General features: G+C 50.9%; 1 protein-coding gene across 1 annotated transcript in view; it reads left to right on the forward strand.

Annotated features, from left to right (window-relative positions):
• Positions 1-1,447: 1,447 nt before the first annotated feature.
• SLC22A12 (solute carrier family 22 member 12) overlaps positions 1,448-19,439 on the forward strand; it is a 42,784-nt gene continuing 24,792 nt past the window's right edge. The window contains exons 1-6 of the mRNA XM_038764008.1: positions 1,448-2,141; positions 4,287-4,390; positions 6,058-6,212; positions 7,424-7,592; positions 10,133-10,256; positions 18,457-18,572. Coding sequence (XP_038619936.1) covers positions 1,740-2,141; positions 4,287-4,390; positions 6,058-6,212; positions 7,424-7,592; positions 10,133-10,256; positions 18,457-18,572 — 1,070 coding nt within the window. The 5' untranslated portion in view covers positions 1,448-1,739. The remainder of the gene's footprint in view (positions 2,142-4,286; positions 4,391-6,057; positions 6,213-7,423; positions 7,593-10,132; positions 10,257-18,456; positions 18,573-19,439) is intronic.

A 19,439-nucleotide genomic window follows, 5' to 3' on the forward strand; every position in this document is an offset into this window, starting at 1 on the left:
TAACAAAATAAAATAAATAGAATAGATATGCACAAATAAAATAGAGTAATAAATATGTACAAACATATATACATATATACAGGTGCTGTGGGGAAGGGAAGGAGGTAAGATGGGGAGGATGGAGGGGGGACGAGGGGGAGAGGAAGAAAGGGGCTCAGTCTGGGAAGGCCTCCTGGAGGAGGTGAGCTCGATCAGACCCAATTCCTGTCCTATATGGGGCTCACAGTTTAAGTAGGAAGGAGAACAGGTTTTTGAATCCCTGTTTTACAGATGAGGAGACTGAGGCTTCTAGAAGTTAAATGACTCAGCCAAAGTCACATAGCCGGGAAGTGGTGGTCAGAATTAGAACTCAGGTCCCCCGCCTCCCAAACCCATGGTCTTTCTGCTAGGCCTCACTGCTTCCTATCTATAGAATCAATCAATCAATAGCATTTATTAAGTTCCCACTGTGTACCGAGCACTACACTAAGCACTTGGGAGAGGACAATATAATAATATAACAGACACCCATCCTGCCCACAACGAGCTTACAGTCCAGAGAGGAAGAAATTGTGATCTTCCGAATGCCGGCGTGGGGGTGACTCGGATGGATGAGCAGGAATGTAACCTGCAGGAGGTGGGCAGTTATCCACTGTCAGGCCTGAGGAGAGCCTCTGAGCTAGTGTCCGATGTCCAGTGTTGGGTGTCACAGTGTGAAGATGATGAGGAGAAACTGGAGAAAGGCCAGGGAAGAAAACTAATAAAAAATCATCGGTGCTTGATAAACACCATGTTTGTGTCAAGCATTGCTCTAATTGCCGGGATAGACACAAGATGATCATGTTGGACACAGTTCCTATCCCACATGGGGCTCACAGTCTCACTGAGGTAACTGAGGCCCAGAGGAGTGAAGCCGTTTGCCCAAGGTCAAACAGCAGACTTCACTTACCTCACCTGTAAAATGAGGATTGAGACTGTTCGCCCCATGTGGGGCAGGGACTAGGTCCAACCCAATTTGCCTGTATGCACCCTAGCACTTAGTACAGTGCCTGGCATGTAATAAGTGCTTAACAAATACCATAATTATTATTATTACCAGGTGTGGCTGGATGAAGGGAAACGTTTGGAGGACGGAACAGGAAATCTCTGAGGCACTCCCAGAGATAAGAGGTCTACGGTGAAGCTGTTCCTTACACGTCAGGCAGCCATACATGCCTTGATAGTGTTCCCCTAGCCCCTGGGTATCATGATACCCCACGTAGAGAAATCTGGACTTCATTTCTACTCTTGTGACTCCATCTCAGAGTTAAGCTTTAACTGAGGAGTTGACTCGCTTCACCTTTTTCCAGTAACATTAACCCGGGAGGTGTTGATTCTGGTTTGTAGGGAAGAGTTGGCAAGAATCTACCTTCACCCTCCACTGGTTCTTAGATTCAGTCTTTCCTGGGCCAAGAACTTGCTGCAGAATGGACTGAGCTCGGCCAGCCTCGCCTCCCGGGGCAGATGAGCCGAAGAAGCAGGTGTTGCCGGGCCAGACGAGGCCGACAGATGAGGATTCGTTCCCCTCCTCCAGGAAAACCGGGCGGGTTTCTTTCTATCTGCTGATCCCCGGGGTCCCAGTGTGGAGGGATTGGCAAATCCGGCTGATCCCAGATCCTAAACTCCTCGTATGCTCTCCTGAGCTGGCGGTTTTCCAAACTTCCATCCCCTCCAGGAAGCCAGAGGGGTCTCCCGTCAGCCCATCCGAGCACTCTAGTGCCATGGCATTCGCGGAACTCCTAGAAGAGGCGGGAGGACTGGGGCTTTATCAGATCCTGCAGATGATCGCCCTCCTTATTCCCATTTTCCTGGTCACCGCTCTCAATCTTGTGGAGAACTTCTCGGGGGCCATCCCAGATCACCACTGCCGGGTGCCCGGGCTCGGGGCCCACTCCGACCCGGCCGGATTCCCTGGGAACCTCACCCCTGAAGCCCTCCTGACGGTCTCCATCCCTCTGGGTCCGGACCAGGAGCCGGAGAAGTGCCGGCGGTTTCTGCAACCCCAGTGGCAGCTCTTGTCCCCCAACGCCTCGGCCGCCAACGCCAGCCGGCTGGACACAGAGCCCTGCCTGGATGGCTGGACGTATGACCTGAGCGTCTTCTCCTCCACCATCGTGGCCGAGGTACGGGGTCCCCGGCTCCCCCATTACCCCACTGGAGACCGGGAAACGCAGATGGGGGGAAGCAACGGATCAGGGGCTGGGACCTCAGGGATCCCCACAGCTCTACGCTTTACTCAAGGGAAGCAGCGTGGCCTAGTGGAAAGAGCACTGGCCTGGGACGTGTGTTCTAATCCAGGCTTCCACCACTTGTGCGCTGTGTGAACTTGGGCAAGTCGCTTCACTTTTCTGTGCCTCAGTTTCCTCTGACACCAACCTACTCACTGTACCTCGATCTTCTCTCTCACACTGGACCCCTCACTCACATCCTCCCTCTGGCCTGGAATACCCCCTCTTCATGTCCGACAGACCACCATTCTCCCCCACCTTTGAAGCCTTTTTAAAATCACACCTCCTCCAAGGGGACTTCCCTGACTAAAATCACCCCTCTCTCCCCACCTTCTTTGCCCTTCTTTCTGAATCACCTCTGCAGTTGGCTGTGCTTCCCTTAAACACTTTGATACTTACCCCAGCTCCACAGCACTTTGTACATCTCCTTATATTCTGCTGCTTCCCCTTACTGTAATTTATTTGAATATGTGTCCCTCACTAGATTGTAAACTCCTTTAATAATAATAATAATAATAATGGCATTTATTAAGCGCTTACTATGTGCAAAGCACAGTTCTAAGCGCTGGGGAGGTTACAAGGGGATCAGGTTGTCCCACGGGGGGATCACAGTCTTAATCCCCATTTTACAGAAGAGGTCACTGAGGCCCAGAGAAGTGAAGTGACTTGCCCAAAGTCACACAGCTGGCAATTGGCGGAGTCGGAATTTGAACCCATGACCTCTGACTTCAAAGCCCGGGCTCTTTCCACTGAGCCACGCTCCTTTAGTGCAAGGATCAGGTCTAGCGTTATTGTATTCTCCCAAACTCTTAGCACAGTACTCTGCAAATGGTAAGTGCTCAATAAGTACCACTGATTGATTGATTTCATCACTTGTAAAATGGGGATTCAATACCTGCTCTCCCTCCTAGACTATGAGCCCCATCTGGAACAGGGACTGTATCGGACCAAGTTATCCTGTGTCAATCAATCAATCAATTAATCATATTTATTGAGCGCTTACTGTGTGCAGAGCACTGTATTAAGCGCTTGGGAAGTACAAGTTGGCAACATCTAGAGACAGTCCCTACCCAACAGTGGGCTCACAGTCTAGAAGGGGGAGACAGAGAACAAAACCAAACATATTAACAAAATAAAATAAATAGAATAGATATGTACAAGTAAAATAAATAAATAGAGTAATAAATATGTACAAACATATATACATATATACAACCCCAGCACTTAGTACAATGCCAAGTACACAACCAGTGCTTAACAGAAGCAGCATGGCCTGGCAGAAAAACCCTGGGTTGGGAGTCAGAGGACCTGGGTTCCCACCACTTGTCTGCTGTGTGACCTTGGGAAAGTCACTTCACTTCTCTGGGCCTTATTTCCCTCATCAATAGATCAATCAATAGTACTTATTGAGCACTTGTTATGTTTAGAGAACTGTAATAAGGGCTCGGGAGAGTGGAAATACAACAGAACGAGCGGACAAGTCCCCTGCACTTAACAAGCTTACAATCTAGAGGGGAAAAGAGATGTTAATATAAATAAATAACTCTCATCCATAAAATGGGGATTAAGACTGTGAGCCCCCAGGTCAGACATGGACTTTGAACTGATTAGTTTGTATCTACCACAGTGTTTAGAACAGTGCCTGGGACACAATAAGTGCTTAGCAAATATATTTCTTAAAAAATGGCCCCCGTTATTATAATTAATTAATTAATAACTAATGCATAAATTAATAATTAATAATGGGAAGCAGCAGGGCTCAGTGGAAAGAGCGCAGGCTTGGGAATCAGGAGTCACAGGATCAAATCCTGGCTCTGCCACTTAGCTGTGTGATCTTGGGCAAGCCACTAAGCTTCTCAGTGACCTCATCTGTAAAATGGGGATGAAGACTGTGAGCCCCACGTGGGACAACCTGATCACTTTGTATCCTCCCCAGCGCTTAGAACAGTGTTTCGCACATAGTAAGCGCTTAACAAATACCACCATTATTATTATTATTATTATTCTTAAGCTCTGCTTTCCCCTTCCTGCCTCCTCCAGTGGGATCTAGTGTGTGACTCCCGGGCACTGAAGCCGATGTCTCAATCCCTGTACATGGGGGGGATTCTGCTGGGTGCAGCTGTTTGCGGCCAAGTCTCCGACAGGTGAGGCTCACCTGGTGAACCCACACCACGTCCCTGCCCCCGATTCTCCGTAGTACCGCAAAATCTGGGAAATCAATCAATCAATCAATCAATCAATCGTATTTATTGAGCGCTTACTATGTGCAGAGCACTGTACTAAGCACTTGGGAAGTACAAATTGGCAACAAATTGGAAGTACAAATTGGCAACAAATTGGAAATCAGCCCCAGGCACCCTCTCTCTGCAGCCAGTTTGGCCTAGTGGAACGAGTCCCGGGCTGGAAGTAAAGAGTCCCAGATTTTAATCCCAGTTCAGCCACTGACCCATTGTTAGCCTCTCTGGGTCTCAGTTTCCCCATCTAGAAAAGGGGGCTAAAGTCCCTGTTCTCCCTCCCTCTTAGTATCAATCAATCAATCGTATTTATTGAGCGCTTACTGTGTGCAGAGCACTGTACTAAGCACTTGTTCACGTCAGCTGTGTGACTTTGGGCAAGTCACTTGGCTTCTCTGTGCCTCAGTTACCTCATCTGTAAAATGGGGATTAAGACTGTGAGCCCCCTGCGGGGCAATCTGATCAATTTGTAACCTCCCTAGCGCTTAGAACAGTGCTTTGCATGTAGTAAGCGCTTAATAAATGCCATTATTATTATTATTATTATTGGGAAGTACAAGTTGGCAACATATAGAGATGGTCCCTACCCAACAGTGGGCTCTAGTATCTTAGAGAAGCAGCTTGGCTCCGTGGAAAGAGCCCGGGCTTTGGAGTCAGAGGTCATGGGCTCAAACCCCGACTCCGCCACTTGTCAGGTGTGTGACTTTGGGCAAGTCACTTCACTTCTCTGTGCCTCAGTGACCTCACCTGCAAAATGGGGATTAAGACTGTGAGCCCCCAGTGGGACAAACTGATCACCTTGTAACTCCCCCAGCGCTTAGAACAGTGCTTGCACATAGTAAGCGCTTAATAAATGCCATCATTATTATCATTATAAAGGCAAAGGCAGAGGTGCCCATTCACCCATTCACCCACGCAGAAGCAGCGCGGCTCAGTGGAAAGAGAACGGGCTTTGGAGTCAGAGGTCATGGGTTCCAATCCCAGCTCCGCCACCTGTCAGCTGTGTGACTTTGGGCAAGTCACTTCATTTCTCTGGGCCTCAGTGACCTCATCTGTAAAATGGGGATTAAGACTGTGATCCCCCCGTGGGACAACCTGATCCCCTTGTAACCTCCCCAGTGCTTAGAACAGTGCTTTGCACATAGTAAGCACTTAATAAATGTTATCACTATTATTATTACCCCAACACCTGGCGTGGAGGGAGGGCACCATCATCATCATCATCAATCATATTCATTGAGCGCTTACTATGCGCAGAGCACTGTACTAAGCGCTTGGGAAGTACAAGTACACCAGAGCAAACTAAAACTACAGCAGCACACAAGACAGCAGATTTGATTTTTTCTCCCACCCGGGTCAATCAATCAATCAATCGTATTTATTGAGCGCTTACTGTGTGCAGAGCACTGGACTAAGCGCTTGGGAAGTGCAAGTTGGCAACATATAGAGACAGTCCCTACCCAACAGTGGGCTCACAGTCTGGATTAGGGAGCCCCTAAAGTGCATCAGAGCCGACCAGCCCTCCCCCTGCCCCGGGGTTCTCCGACTCGGTGGGCAACTGTGACGCTGTGACACAGGTTCGGCCGGAAACTGGTGCTGAGCTGGTGTTACCTGCTGATGGCGCTCTCCAGCACCTGCGCCGCCTTTGCCCCCAACTTCTCCCTCTACTGCGCCCTGCGCTTCCTGTCGGCCTTCGCGGTGGCCAGCATCATGATGAACACCAGCTCGCTTTGTAAGTCCCGTGAGGCCCGGAGGGTCCGTCGGATCATCAATTGTCATCATCAATCGTATCTATTGAGCGCTATGTGCAGAGCACTGTACTAAGCGCTTGGGAAGTACAGATTGGCAACATATACAGTCCCTACCCAACAGTGGGCTCACAGTCTAAAAGGGGGAGACGGAGAACAAAACCAAAGATACTAACAAAATAAAATAAATAGAATAGATATGTACAAGTAAAATAAATAGAGTAATAAATATGTACAAACATATATACATATATACAGGTGCTGTGGGGAAGGGAAGGAGGTAAGAAGGGGGGATGGAGAGGGGGGTGAGGGGGAGAGGAAGGAAGGGGCTCAGTCTGGGAAGGCCTCCTGGAGGAGGTGAGCTCTCAGTAGGGCCTTGAAGGGAGGAAGAGAGCTAGCTTGGCGGATGGGCAGAGGGAGGGCATTCCAGGCCGGGGGGAGGACGTGGGCCGGGGGTCGATGGCGGGACGGGCGAGAACGAGGTACGGTGAGGAGATTGGCGGCGGAGGAGCGGAGGGTGCGGGCTGGGCTGGAGAAGGACAGAAGGGAGGTGAGGTAGGAGGGGGCGAGGCGATGGACAGCCTTGAAGCCCAGGGTGAGGAGTTTCTGCCTGATGCGCAGATTGATTGGTAGCCACTGGAGGTTTTTGAGGAGGGGAGTGATATGCCCAGAGTGTTTCTGGACAAAGATAATCCGGGCAGCAGCACGAAGTATGGATTGAAGTGGAGAGAGACACAAGGATGGGAGATCAGAGAGAAGGCTGATGCAGTAGTCCAGATGGGATAGGATGAGAGGTTGAACGAGCAGGGTAGCGGTATGGATGGAGAGGAAAGGGCAGATCTTGGCAATGTTGCGGAGCTGAGACCGGCAGGTTTTGGTGACGGCTTGGATGTGAGGGGTGAATGAGAGAGCAGAGTCGAGGATGACACCAAGGTTGCGGGCTTGTGAGACCGGGAGGATGGTAGTGACGTCAACAGAGATGGGAAAGTCAGGGAGAGGGCAAGGTTTGGGAGGGAAGACAAGGAGTTCAGCCTTCGACATGTTGAGCTTTAGGTGGCGGGCAGACATCCAGATGGAGATGTCCTGAAGGCAGGAGGATGCTTCGGATGCTGTCTGAGGGGACTCCTGAGCCCTGAGGGCGAGTCCCCGCTGCTGATCACGGCTGTGTGTACGGGCTTGTTGTGTGTCCTCGCAGTGATGGAGTGGGCCACCACAAAGGCCCGGGCCAAGGTCATGACCGCGAACGCGCTGAGCTTCAGTTTCGGCCTGGTCCTCCTGGCGGGGACAGCGTACGCCATCCGAGCCTGGCGGCTACTCCAGCTGACCCTGTCCATGCCCTTCTTCATCTCCTTCATTTACTCATGGTATGTGCGCTCTGCTTCTCAGCCCAATTGGGACCCATCCCCAGGCATGTGGGAGGAGGCTCCCAGCTCCTAAACTCCGCCGCCTGGAGAGTTCGGCTCTAAATTATTTATGTTTTGGGTTTTATGGCATGTGTCAAGCGCTTACTATGTGCCAGGAACTCCTCTAAGCACTGGGTAGATGATGATGATAATAGCATTTGTTAATTGTTTACTGTGTAAGTGCTGGGGGACATACAAAGTAATCAGATTGGATACCGTCCTTGTCCTGTATGGGGCTCATGGTATTAATCTCCACTTGGCAGATGAGGTAAAGGAGGTACAAAAAAGTGAAGTGGCTTGCCCAAACTCATACAGCAGACCCTGGGAGCTGGGATTAGGACCCAGGCCCTCCGACTCCCAGCCTTGCTTTATCCGCTATACTATACTACTTCTCTGCTGCTTCACTGATTCCTTGAGCCAAGTCAATCAAGTAATCTGTGCTTCAATTTCCTCACTTGTAAAAAGGGGATTTGGTACCTGTCCTCTCTCCTGTTTAAAATGTGAACCCTGTGAGGAGCAGGGACTGTGCCTGAAATGATTACCTTGTATCTACCCCAATGCTCGGCACATACTTAACGCTTAACAAAAAACACAATGGTTATTATTATTGTTATTGGTGTTACTATTATTATTATTTTTTATCATCATCATCATCATCATCATTTGGTCAATTTGGGCAATGGGCAGTTGTCCCCAACAGAAGAGCCAGTCGAAGGCCATAGGTGTGAAATGGCCGGAGAGAGAGAGAGAGGAAGGGATGTTAGAGAATCTACCTTGGACTCATTCCGGGAATGTTTGGGTCTGTAAGCTTGTTGTGGGCAGGGAATATGTCTGCTAACCCTGCTGTGCTGTAATCAATCGTATTTATTGAGCCCTTACTGTGTGCAGAGCACTGGACTAAGCGCTTGAAAAGTACAATTTGGCAAAAGATAGAGATGGGCCCTACCCAACAACGGGCTCACAATCTAGAAGGGGGAGACAGACAACAAAACAAGTAGACAGGCATCAGTCTCCCAAGAGCTTAGTACAGTGCTTCGCACACTCAATAAATACCGTTGATGATGATGATGAAGGCCTGGGAGGTCCCTGGGCTTGGGATGGGGAAGAGCTAGGGAAGGGTGAGGGGTGAAGGAGGGGTGAGGGGTGGGAGAGAAGGGGGAGATGGGCAGAGGAAGGGGGAGGGAGGTGGGAGGAGGGGCAGGGAGGAGGAAGGCGGGAAGGGTGAGGTGTGAAGTATGAGAGGGAAGGTGGGAAGGGTGAGGAAAGGGGTGGGGAGGGGGGAAGGTAAAGTGTGAGAAGGAGGGCGGGAGGGGTGAGGAAGCTTAGAACAGTGCTTTGCACACAGTAAGTGCTTAATAAAGGCTCTAATTATTTATTATTATTATTATTATTATTATTATAAGGGAGTGGGGAGGAGGTGGGAAGGGTGAGGGGTGAGGAAGAGGGTGGGAAGGATGAGGTGTGGGGGGTGAGGGGTGAAGAGGAGGGTGGGAAGGATTGGGGGTGAGCTGTGAGGAGGGGGGGTCAGAGGGTGAGGGGTGAGGAGGAGGGTCAGAGGGCTGAAGAGGAGAGTCAGAGGGTGAGGGGTGAGGAGGAGGGTCAGAGGGGTGAGCTGTAAGGAGGAGGGTCAGAGGGTGAGGGGTGAGGAGGAGGGTCAGAGGGGTGAGGGGTGAGGAGGAGGGTCAGAGAGGCGAGGAAGGTCAGAGGGAGAGGGGTGAGGAGGAGAGTCAGAGGGGTGAGGAGGAGGGTCAGAGGGTGAGGGGTGAGGAGGAGGGTCAGAGGGGTGAGGAGGAGGGTCAGAGGGTGAGGGGTGAGGAGGAGGGTCGGGGTGAGGGGTGAGGAGGAGGATCAGAGAGGTGAAGAAGAGAGTCAGAGGATGAGGGGTGTGGAGGGGGGTCAGAGGGTGAGGGGTGAGGAGGGGGGTCAGAGGGTGAGGGGTGAGGAGGAGGGTCAGAGGGTGAGGGGTGAGGAGGAGGATCAGAGGGGTGAGGAAGGTCAGAGGGAGAGGGGTGAGGAGGAGAGTCAGAGGGTGAGGGGTGAGGAGGAGGGTCAGAGGGATGAGCTGTGAGGAGGAGGGCAGGAAAGGTAGGGGTGAGGAGGAGGGCGAGAAGGGTGAGGGGTGAGGGAGGGGTGAAGTGTGAGGAGGTGGGTCAGGGGGGTGAGGGGTGAGAAGGAGGGGTGAGCTGTGAGAAGGAGGGTCAGAGGGGTGAGGGGTGAGGAGGAGGGTCAGAGGGGAGAGGGGTGAGGAGGAGGGCGGGAAAGGTAGGGGAGAGGAGAAGGGCGAGAAGGGTGGGGGGGTGAAGTGTGAAGAGGTGGGTCAGAGGGGTGAGGGGTGAGGGCGGGAAGGGGGAAGGGTGAGGAGGAGGGAGGGAAGGGTGAGGGGGGGAGCTATGAGAAGAGGGGTCAGAGGGGTCAGAGGGGTCAGAGGGGTGAGGGAGGGGGCCTGGAGTCGGCTCCCCGTCCTGCTATGGAAACGTTATCCTCCCGCCGCCTTCGCTTAGGTGCCTGTCGGAGTCGGCCCGCTGGCTGCTGATCACGGGCCGAGCGGAGCGGGGGCTGCAGGCCCTGCAGAGGGTGGCGCGCATCAACGGCAGCGCCGACCCCGGGACACGCCTCAGCGCCCAGGTCAGCCGGAGGGACACGGGGCTTGGGGGGGGGGGGGGGGGACACGGCGTGGGGGGGGGGAGCGGAGCCACGTGCCCGGGGGGGCGGGAGAAGCGTGCCCCAAGCGCCGCGCTGACGGCACCGGGACGGCAGGCGGGTGTGGAAGCCTGGGCCAATCAATCAATCAATCAATCGTATTTATTGAGCGCTTACTGTATGCAGAGCACTGGACTAAGCGCTTGGGAAGTACAAGTTGGCGACATATAGAGACAGTCCCTACCCAACAGTGGGCTCACAGTCTAGAAGACTTTCCTGAACCACAACTCAACATGCATCTCTCCTCTCCTCAAAGCCCTTCGTTGGTTCCCCATGCCTCTCCACAGCAAACAAAATCTCCTCCCCGTTGGCTTGAAGGCTTTCTCCACCATCTTGGTATTTGTTAAGTGCTTACTATGTGCCAGGCACTGAAATAATAATAATAATAATGATGATGGCATTTATTAAGCGCTTACTATGTGCAAAGCACCGTTCCAAGCGCTGGGGGGGATACAAGGTGATCAGGTTGTCCCACGGGGGGCTCACAGTCTTCATCCCCATTTGACAGATGAGGGAACTGAGGCCCAGAGAAGTGAAGTGACTTGCCCAAAGTCACACGGCTGACAGCTGGCGGAGCCGGGATTTGAACCCATGACCTCGGACTCCAAAGCCCGGGCTCTTTCCACTGAGCCACGCTGCTTCCCCTGTGTGCAGAGCACTGTACTAAGCGCTTGGGAAGTACAAGTTGGCAACATATAGAGACAGTCGCTACCCAACAGTGGGCTCACAGTCTAAAAGCCTTGGCCAATGAACGACGGGGAGGGAGGGGCCTGTTAACAATAATAATAATAATAATTATGGCATTTATTAAGCACTTACTATGTGCAAAGCACTGCTGTAAGCGCTGGGGGGGATACAAGATGATCAGGTTGTCCCACGGGGGGCGCTCACAGTCAACCCCCATTTTACAGATGAGGTAACTGAGGCCCAGAGAAGTGAAGTGACTTGCCCAGGGTCGCACAGCTGACAATTGGCAGAGTCGGGATTTGAACCCACGACCACCGACTCCAAAGCCCGGCCTCTTTCCACTGAGCCACGCTGATCTCAGCTAGGGGCAACGGCTTCAGGCCACGCCCCCTTCAGGCCACGCCCCCTTACCTTTTAGGCCACACCCCCTTTTCAGACCACGCCCTGTTAGGCCACGCCCCCTTTCGGTCCACGCCCTGTCAGGTCACGCCTCCTTTAGGTCACGCCCCCTTTAGGTCACGCCCCTTTGGGGGCCATGCCCCTTTAGGCCACGCCCCTTTCAGGTCGCTCCGATCAGGACACACCTCTTTTAGGCCACGCCCCTATCGAGCCACGCCCCCACGACACCAAGCCACGCCCCTCTCAACAATAATAATAATGATTATAGTAATAACAATAATGATGGCAATGATAATAATAATGGCATTCATTCATTCATTCATTCAATCGTATTTATTGAGAGCCTACTATGTGAAGAGCACTGTACTAAGCGCTTGGAAAGTACAGTTCAGCAACGGAGAGACAATCCCTGCCCACAACGGGCTCATTCATTCATACAATCGCATTTATTGAGCGCTTACTGTGTGCAGAGCACTGGACTAAGCGCTTGGGAAGTATAAGTCGGCAACATCTAGAGACAGTCCCTACCCAACAGTGGGCTCACAGTCTAGAAGGGGGAGACGGAGAACAAAACATTCATTCATTCGTTCAATCGTATTTATTGAGCGCTTACTGTGTGCAGAGCACTGGACTAAGCGCTTGGGAAGTGCAAGTCGGCAACATATAGAGACGGTCCCAACCCAACAGTGGGCTCACAGTCTAGAAGGGGGAGACAGACAACAAAACAAAACATATTAAAAAAATAAAATAAATAGAATGAATATGTACAAATAAAATAAATTAATAAAGTAATAAATACATGCAAACATATATACGTATACACAGGTGCTGTGGGGAGGGGAAGGAGGTAAAGCGGGGAAAATGGGGGGGGAGGAGGGGGAAGAGGAAGGAGGGGGCTCACAGTCTAGGAGGGGGGAGACAGACATTTATTAAGCACTTACTATGTGCAAAGCACTGTTCTAAGCGCTGGGGCGGTTACAATCAATCAATCAATCAATCGTATTTATTGAGCGCTTACTATGTGCAGAGCACTGTACTAAGCGCTTGGGAAGTACAAATTGGCATCACATAGAGACAGTCCCTACCCAACAGTGGGCTCACAGTCTAAAAGGGGGAGACAGAGAACAGAACCAAACATACCAACAAAATAAAATAAGTAGGATAGAAATGTACAAGTAAAATAAATAAATAAATAAATAAATAGAGTAATAAATATGTAAAAATACATATTTTTGTAAAAATACAAGGCGATCAGGTTGTCCCACAGGGGGGGCTCACGGTCTTCATCCCCATTTTCCAGATGAGGGAACTGAGGCCCAGAGAAGTGAAGTGACTTACCCGAGGTCACCCAGCAGACAATTGGCAGAGTAGGGATTCAAACCCATGACCCCTGACTCCAAAGCCCGGGCTCTTTCCACTGAGCCAGGCTGCTTCTCAAGCCACGCCCCTTACAAAGCTACGCCCACCTCTCGAGTCACGCCCCCTTTCAAGCCACGCCCCCTTACAAAGCCACGCCCATTCTCAAAAGCCACGCCCCTTCTCGAAGCCACGCCCCTCGCATAGCCACACCCACCTCGCGAGCACGTCCCTTCTCAAAGCCACGCCCACCCTCAAGGCCACGCCCACCCTCAAGGCCACACCCACCCTTAAAGCCACACCCATCCTCAAAGCCACGCCCATCCTCAAAGCCACGCCCCCTTTCCCCAAGCCCCTTCTCAGCCCCTCTGCTGAACCAGGGATGGTAATAAAATTTGTAATAGTAATAATAATAATGGTATTTGTTAAGCGCTTACTATGTGCCAAGCACTGTTCTAAGCGCTGGGGTAGATACAAGGCAGTCAGGTTGTCCCACTTGGGGCTCACAGTCTTGATCCCCATTTTCATTCATTCATTCATTCAATCGTATTTATTGAGCGCTTACTGTGTGCAGAGCACTGGACTAAGCGCTTGGGAAGTACAAGTTGGGAACATATAGGGACGGTCCCTACCCAACAACGGGCTCACAGGCTTGAAGGGGGAGACGGACAACGAAACAAAACATGTGGACAGGTGTCAAGTCATCAGAATAAATAGAAGTAAAGCTAGATGCACACCATTAACAAACTAAATAGAATAGTAAATATGTACAAGTAAAATAAATAGAGTGATAAATCTGTACAAACAGATATACAGGTGCTGTGGGGAGGGGAAGGAGGTAGGGCGGGGGGGATGGGGAGGGGGAGAGGAAAGAGGGGGCTCAGTGTGGGAAGGCCTCCTGGAGGAGGTGAGCTCTCGGTAGGGCCTTGAAGGGAGGAAGAGAGCTAGTTTGGTGGCTGTGTGGAGGGAGGGCATTCCGGGCCAGGGGAAGGACGTGGGCCGGGGGTCAATCAATCGTATTTATTGAGCGCTTACTGTGTGCAGAGCACAGTACTAAGTGCTTGGGAAGTACAAGTTGTTGACTGCAGGACAGGAGAGAGTGAGGCCCAGCGAGGAAGTTTAGCAGTGGCAGAGGAGCGGAGGGTGCGGATGGGCTGGAGAAGGAAAGAAGGGAGGTGAGAGAGGAGGGGGCGAGGTGATGGACAGCCTTGAAGCCAAGAGTGAGGAGTTTTTGCCTGATGCGTAGGTTGATTGGTTTTCCAGATTTCCTCATTTTCCAGATGAGGGAACTGAGGCACAGAGACAATAATAATGATGACATTTGTTAAGCACTTACTATGTGCAAAGCACTGTTCTAAGCGCTGGGGGGGGGTACAAGTTGATCAGGTTGTCCCACGTGGGGCTCACAGTCTTGATCCCCATTTTCCAGATGAGAGAACTGAGGCACAGAGGATAATAATAATGATGGCATTTGTTAAGCGCTTACTATGTGTGAAGCACTGTTCTAAGCGCTGGGGGGATACAAGTTGATCAGGTTGTCCCACGTGGGGCTCACAGTCTTGATCCCCATTTTCCAGATGAGGGAACTGAGGCACAGAGAAGTGAAGTGACTTGTCCAAAGTCATACAGCTGAGAAGTGGCCGAGTCGGGATGAGAGCCCACGACCTCTGACTCCCAAGCCTGTGCTCTTTCATCATCATCATCATCAATCATATTTATTGAGTGCTTACTGTGTGCAGAGCACTGTACTAAGCGCTTGGGAAGTACAAGTTGGCAACATATAGAGACAGTCCCTACCCAACAGTGGGCTTTCCACTAAGCCACGCTGCTTCTAAGTGCTTACTATGTGTCATTCATTCATTCGTTCATTCAATCGTATTTATTGAGTGCCTACTGTGTGCAGAGCACTGTACTAAGCACTTCGGAAGTACAAGTCGGCAACACATAGAGACGGTCCCGACCCAACAACGGGCTCACAGTCTAGAAGGGGGAGACAGACAAAAAAACAAAACATGTAGACAGGTCATGCACTGTGCTAAGCGCTGGGGTACAATCCCAGCTAAACAGGACAGACACAGAGTCCTTGACCCGCAGGGCGCACAGTGTGAAGGGAAGGAAAATAGGACTGATTATTAATTAAGCGCCAATGCCCAGTACAGCACAGCCTATTCTGCCCCTTGACCCTGGGCAGAGTTCATTCATTCATTCATTCATTCAATCGAATTTATTGAGCGGTTACTGTGTGCAGAGCACTGGACTAAGCGCTTTGAAAGTACAATTTGGCAACAAATAGAGATAATTCCAGAGTTGGGTTTGGAGCAAAGCCACAGCCTTCCGAAGAGCTCATGGTCTCCAGACCTTTAGTGGGGACACCAGGAGGGTTGGGGGTGGGAGATGGGTTGGGGGATGGGGAGGAGACGGTAATCAATCAATCGTATTTATTGAGCACTTACTGTGTGCAGAGCACTGGACTAAGCGCTTGGGAAGTACAAGTTGGCAACATATAGAGACAGTCGCTACCCAACAGTGGGCTCACAGTCTAAAAGGGGGAGACAGAACAAAACCAAACATACTAACAAAAGATAAAATAAATAGAATAGATATATACAAGTAAAATAGAGTAATAAATATGTACAAACATGTATACAGTAAGCCATCATCATCATCATCATCATCAATTGTATTTATTGAGCACTTACTGTGTGCAGAGCACTGTACTAAGAGCTTGGGAAGTACAAGTTGGCAACATATAGAGACAGTCCCTACCCAACAGTGGGCTCACAGTCTAAAAGGGGGAGACAGAGGACAAAACCAAACATACTAACAAAATAAAATAAATAGAATAGATATGTACAAGTAAAATAAATAGAGTAATAAATATGTGCAAACATATATACATATATACAGGTGCTGTGGGGAAGGGAAGGAGGTAAGATGGGGGGATGGAGAGGGGGACGAGGGGGAGAGGAAGGAAGGGGCTCAGTCTGGGAAGGCCTCCGGAAGGAGGTGAGCTCTCAGTAGGGCCTTGAAGGGAGGAAGAGAGCTAGCTACAGTTAGTTGTAAAAACCCTCCCTTGACCCCACGGCTTCTCTCAGTTGTCACCCCATCTCCCTCCTAACATTCATGCCATTATTATTATTATTATTATTATTATTATTATTATTATTATTATTATTATATTCAAATCCAAACTCCTTGAGTGAGCTGCCCGCACCCACCGTCTCAAATTCCTCTCCTCCAGGTCCGTCCTTGGCCCCCTTCAGTCTGGTTTCCACCCCCTTCACGCCACACAAACCGTCATCTCAAAGGTCACCACCCGCCAAATCCAACGGCTTCTACTCCATCCTAATCCTCCTCGACCTTTCAAGTTTCCGTGGAGCACCCCCACCTACTGGAAACATTATCCAACCTTGGCTTCACCAACATTGTCCTTTCCTCGTTCTCCTCCTAATTCCCTGACTGTTCCTTTTCAGCCTCTGCCTCCCACCCTCTGGCAGTGGGAATCCCTCAAAGCTCACTTCTGGGTCCCCTTCTATTGTCCGTATACACCCCACTCCCTTGGAGAACTCATTTGCTCCCCCGGCTTCAACTACCATCTGTCTCTCCGTGGATGATTCCCTACTCGCCTTCACCAGCCATGTCTTCTCTCTTCTGAAGCCTTGCATTTCCTCCTGCCTTTGGGACATCTCTACCTGGATGTCCCACCAACACCTCAAAAATCTCCAGTGGCTACCAATCAATCTGCGCATCAGGCAGAAACTCCTCACCCTCGGCTATAAGGCTGTCCATCACCTCGCCCCCTCCTACCTCACCTCCCTTCTGTCCTTCTCCAGCCCAGCCCGCACCCTCCGCTCCTCCGCCGCTAATCTCCTCACCGTACCTCGTTCTCGCCTGTCCCGCCATCAACCCCCGGCCCACGTCATCCCCCGGGCCTGGAATGCCCCCAATCCCTCTGCCCATCCGCCAAGCTAGCTCTCTTCCTCCCTTCAAGGCCCTACTGAGAGCTCACCTCCTCCAGGAGGCCTTCCCACACTCAGCCCCTTCCTTCCTCTCCCCCTCGTCCCCCCTCCATTCCCCCCATCTTACCTCCTTCCCTTCCCCACAGCACCTGTATATATGTATATATGTTTGTACATATTTGTTACTCTATTTATTTATTTATTTTACTTGTGCATATCTATTTTATTTTGTTGGTATGCTTGGTTTTGTTCTCTGTCTCCCCCTTTTAGACTGTGAGCCCACTGTTGGGTAGGGACTGTCTCTATATGTTGTCAACTTGTACTTACCAAGCGCTTAGTACAGTGCTCTGCACACAGTAAGCGCTCAATAAATATGATTGATGATGATGATGATGACACCCCTAATTAATCATGTCCAAAACAGAACTCCTCAATTTCCCACCCAATCTCTATCTTCCCCACCTAAATCCTCCCTCTCTCACAAGCCCATAACCTTGGCATTATCCTTGACTCATCTCTCTCGTTCAATCCACACATTCAGTCTATCACCAAATTCTGTCAGTTCTACCTTCACAGCATCACTAAAATCTGCCCTTTCCTCTCCAATCAAACTGCTACTATGCTGATCCAACAACTTACCTTATAATAATAATAATAATAATGGCATTTATTAAGCGCTTACTATGTGCAAAGCACTGGGGATGTTACAAGGTGATAAGGTTGTCCCATGTGGGGCTCACAGTCTCAATCCCCATTTTACAGATGAGGTAACTGAGGCCCAGAGAAGTGAAGTGACTTGCCCAAAGTCACACAGCTGACAATTGGCGGAGCTGAGGTTTGAACCCATGACCTCTGACTCCAAAGCCCGTGCTCTTCTCCACTGAGCCACGCTGCTTCTCACCTTATCTCACCTTGACTACTGAAGTAACCTCCTCACTGATCTCCTCACTGTTCTAAGTGCTGGGGAGTTTACAAGGTGATCAGGTTGTCCCACGTGACGCTTACAGTCTTAATCCCCATTTTACAGATGAGGGAACTGAGGCCCAGAGAAGTGAAGTGACTTGCCCAAAGTCACACAGCTGACGAGTGGTGGAGCTGGGATTCGAACCCATGACCTCTGACTCCAAAGCCCGGTCTCTTTCCACTGAGCCATGCTGATGAGGTAGAAGGGGGCAAGATGATTGACTGCTTGAGGAGGCTGACAAAGATTCCTTGGAATCTCCCTGTACCCTCAGCCCCCTTCCCTTTGGAGAAGCACCGTGGCTCCCTGGAAAGAGCCCGGGCTTTGGAGTCAGAGCTCATGGGTTCAAATCCTGGCTCCGCCACTTGTCAGCTGTGTGACTTTGGCCAAGTCACTTCACTTCTCTGGGCCTCAGTTCCCTCATCTGCAAAATGGGGGTTAAGACTATGAGCCCCCCGTGGGTCAACCTGATTACCTTGTAACCTCCCCAGCACTTAGAACAGTGCTTTGCACATAGTAAACGCTTAATAAATGCTATTATTATTATTATTATTATTATTATTATTATTATTATTATTATTATTATTATTATTATTCTCCCCCAGAGCTGGCTGCAGTCCAAACAGTGGGGGAGTCTGGTTCTAGGCTAAATCCATGGAGTCCAAGCTTGGGAGGGCAGGGTTGGGGGGGGTCCCCACTCCTGTGACAGTCACCGAGTCCCCTTCCCAGTCTGACTCCGGTGGTGCTCTCCTTCTCCCCCAAGGCTTTGAGCTCTGCTATGCAGGAAGAGTTGGCCATGGCAAAGTGCCGTTACACCATTATGGATTTGTTCCGCACCCCAACTCTACGCAAGAGAGTCTTCTGCATGACCCTCGTCTGGTGGGTACTGTCATTCATTCAGTCGTATTTATTGAGTGCTTACTGTGTGCAGAGCACTTCCTGGGCAGGAGTCTGCTCTGTGCCCTTGGTGGGGCAGGCGTCTGCTGGGATACCCCTGGAATGGGGTGGTATTGCCCTGGGTGGTCCCCACTTCCCCCGGCACCCCGTCACCCGGGTGATTTTCGACGAAGCAGCCGAAAGGGATGTTCAAGAGAAGCAGCGTGGCTCAGTGGAAAGAGCACGAGCTTTGGAGTCAGAGGTCATGGGTTCAAATCGCGGCTCCGCCACTTGTCAGCTGTGTGACTTTGGGCAAGCCACTTAATTTCTCCGTGCCTCAGTTCCCTCATCTGTAAAATGGGGATGAAGACTGTGAGCCCCCCGTGGGACAACCTGATCACCTTGTAACCTCCCCAGTGCTTAGACTGCACATAGTAAGCGCTTAATAAATGCCATGATTATTATTATTATTATTACGTCCGAGTGCACCGCGTGCCCGTTCTGGTCCCCATCCAGGGCTGGGCAAGAGAGGCGGTCCAGAATCCTCTGCAGCCAGGTGTCATGCCTGGGCCACCCAGTGAGGGAAAGGTCCCTGGCTGTGACGTGAAGGTGGATGGCCCTTCCCAGAGAAGCTGGTGGAGCCCACCCAGTCGTAGTGCCCCTGTGGCCCTTGCCCACCCACTCCGGGCCTGGGGGTGGCACAGTGTCTGGCCCCCCCAAGCCCTCCTCCTGGGAGATCCTCCACCCATCCACTGCTCCTGTGGCACCTCCAGCATCCCTCCTGCCCTCATGTGGGAGGTAGAACCCCACTTCCTAGGCCCCATTCATTCATTCATTCATTCATTCATTCATTCATTCAATCGTATTTAT

The sequence above is a fragment of the Tachyglossus aculeatus genome, chromosome 22 (assembly GCF_015852505.1).
Source record: "Tachyglossus aculeatus isolate mTacAcu1 chromosome 22, mTacAcu1.pri, whole genome shotgun sequence".
NCBI classification, from domain to species: domain Eukaryota; kingdom Metazoa; phylum Chordata; class Mammalia; order Monotremata; family Tachyglossidae; genus Tachyglossus; species Tachyglossus aculeatus.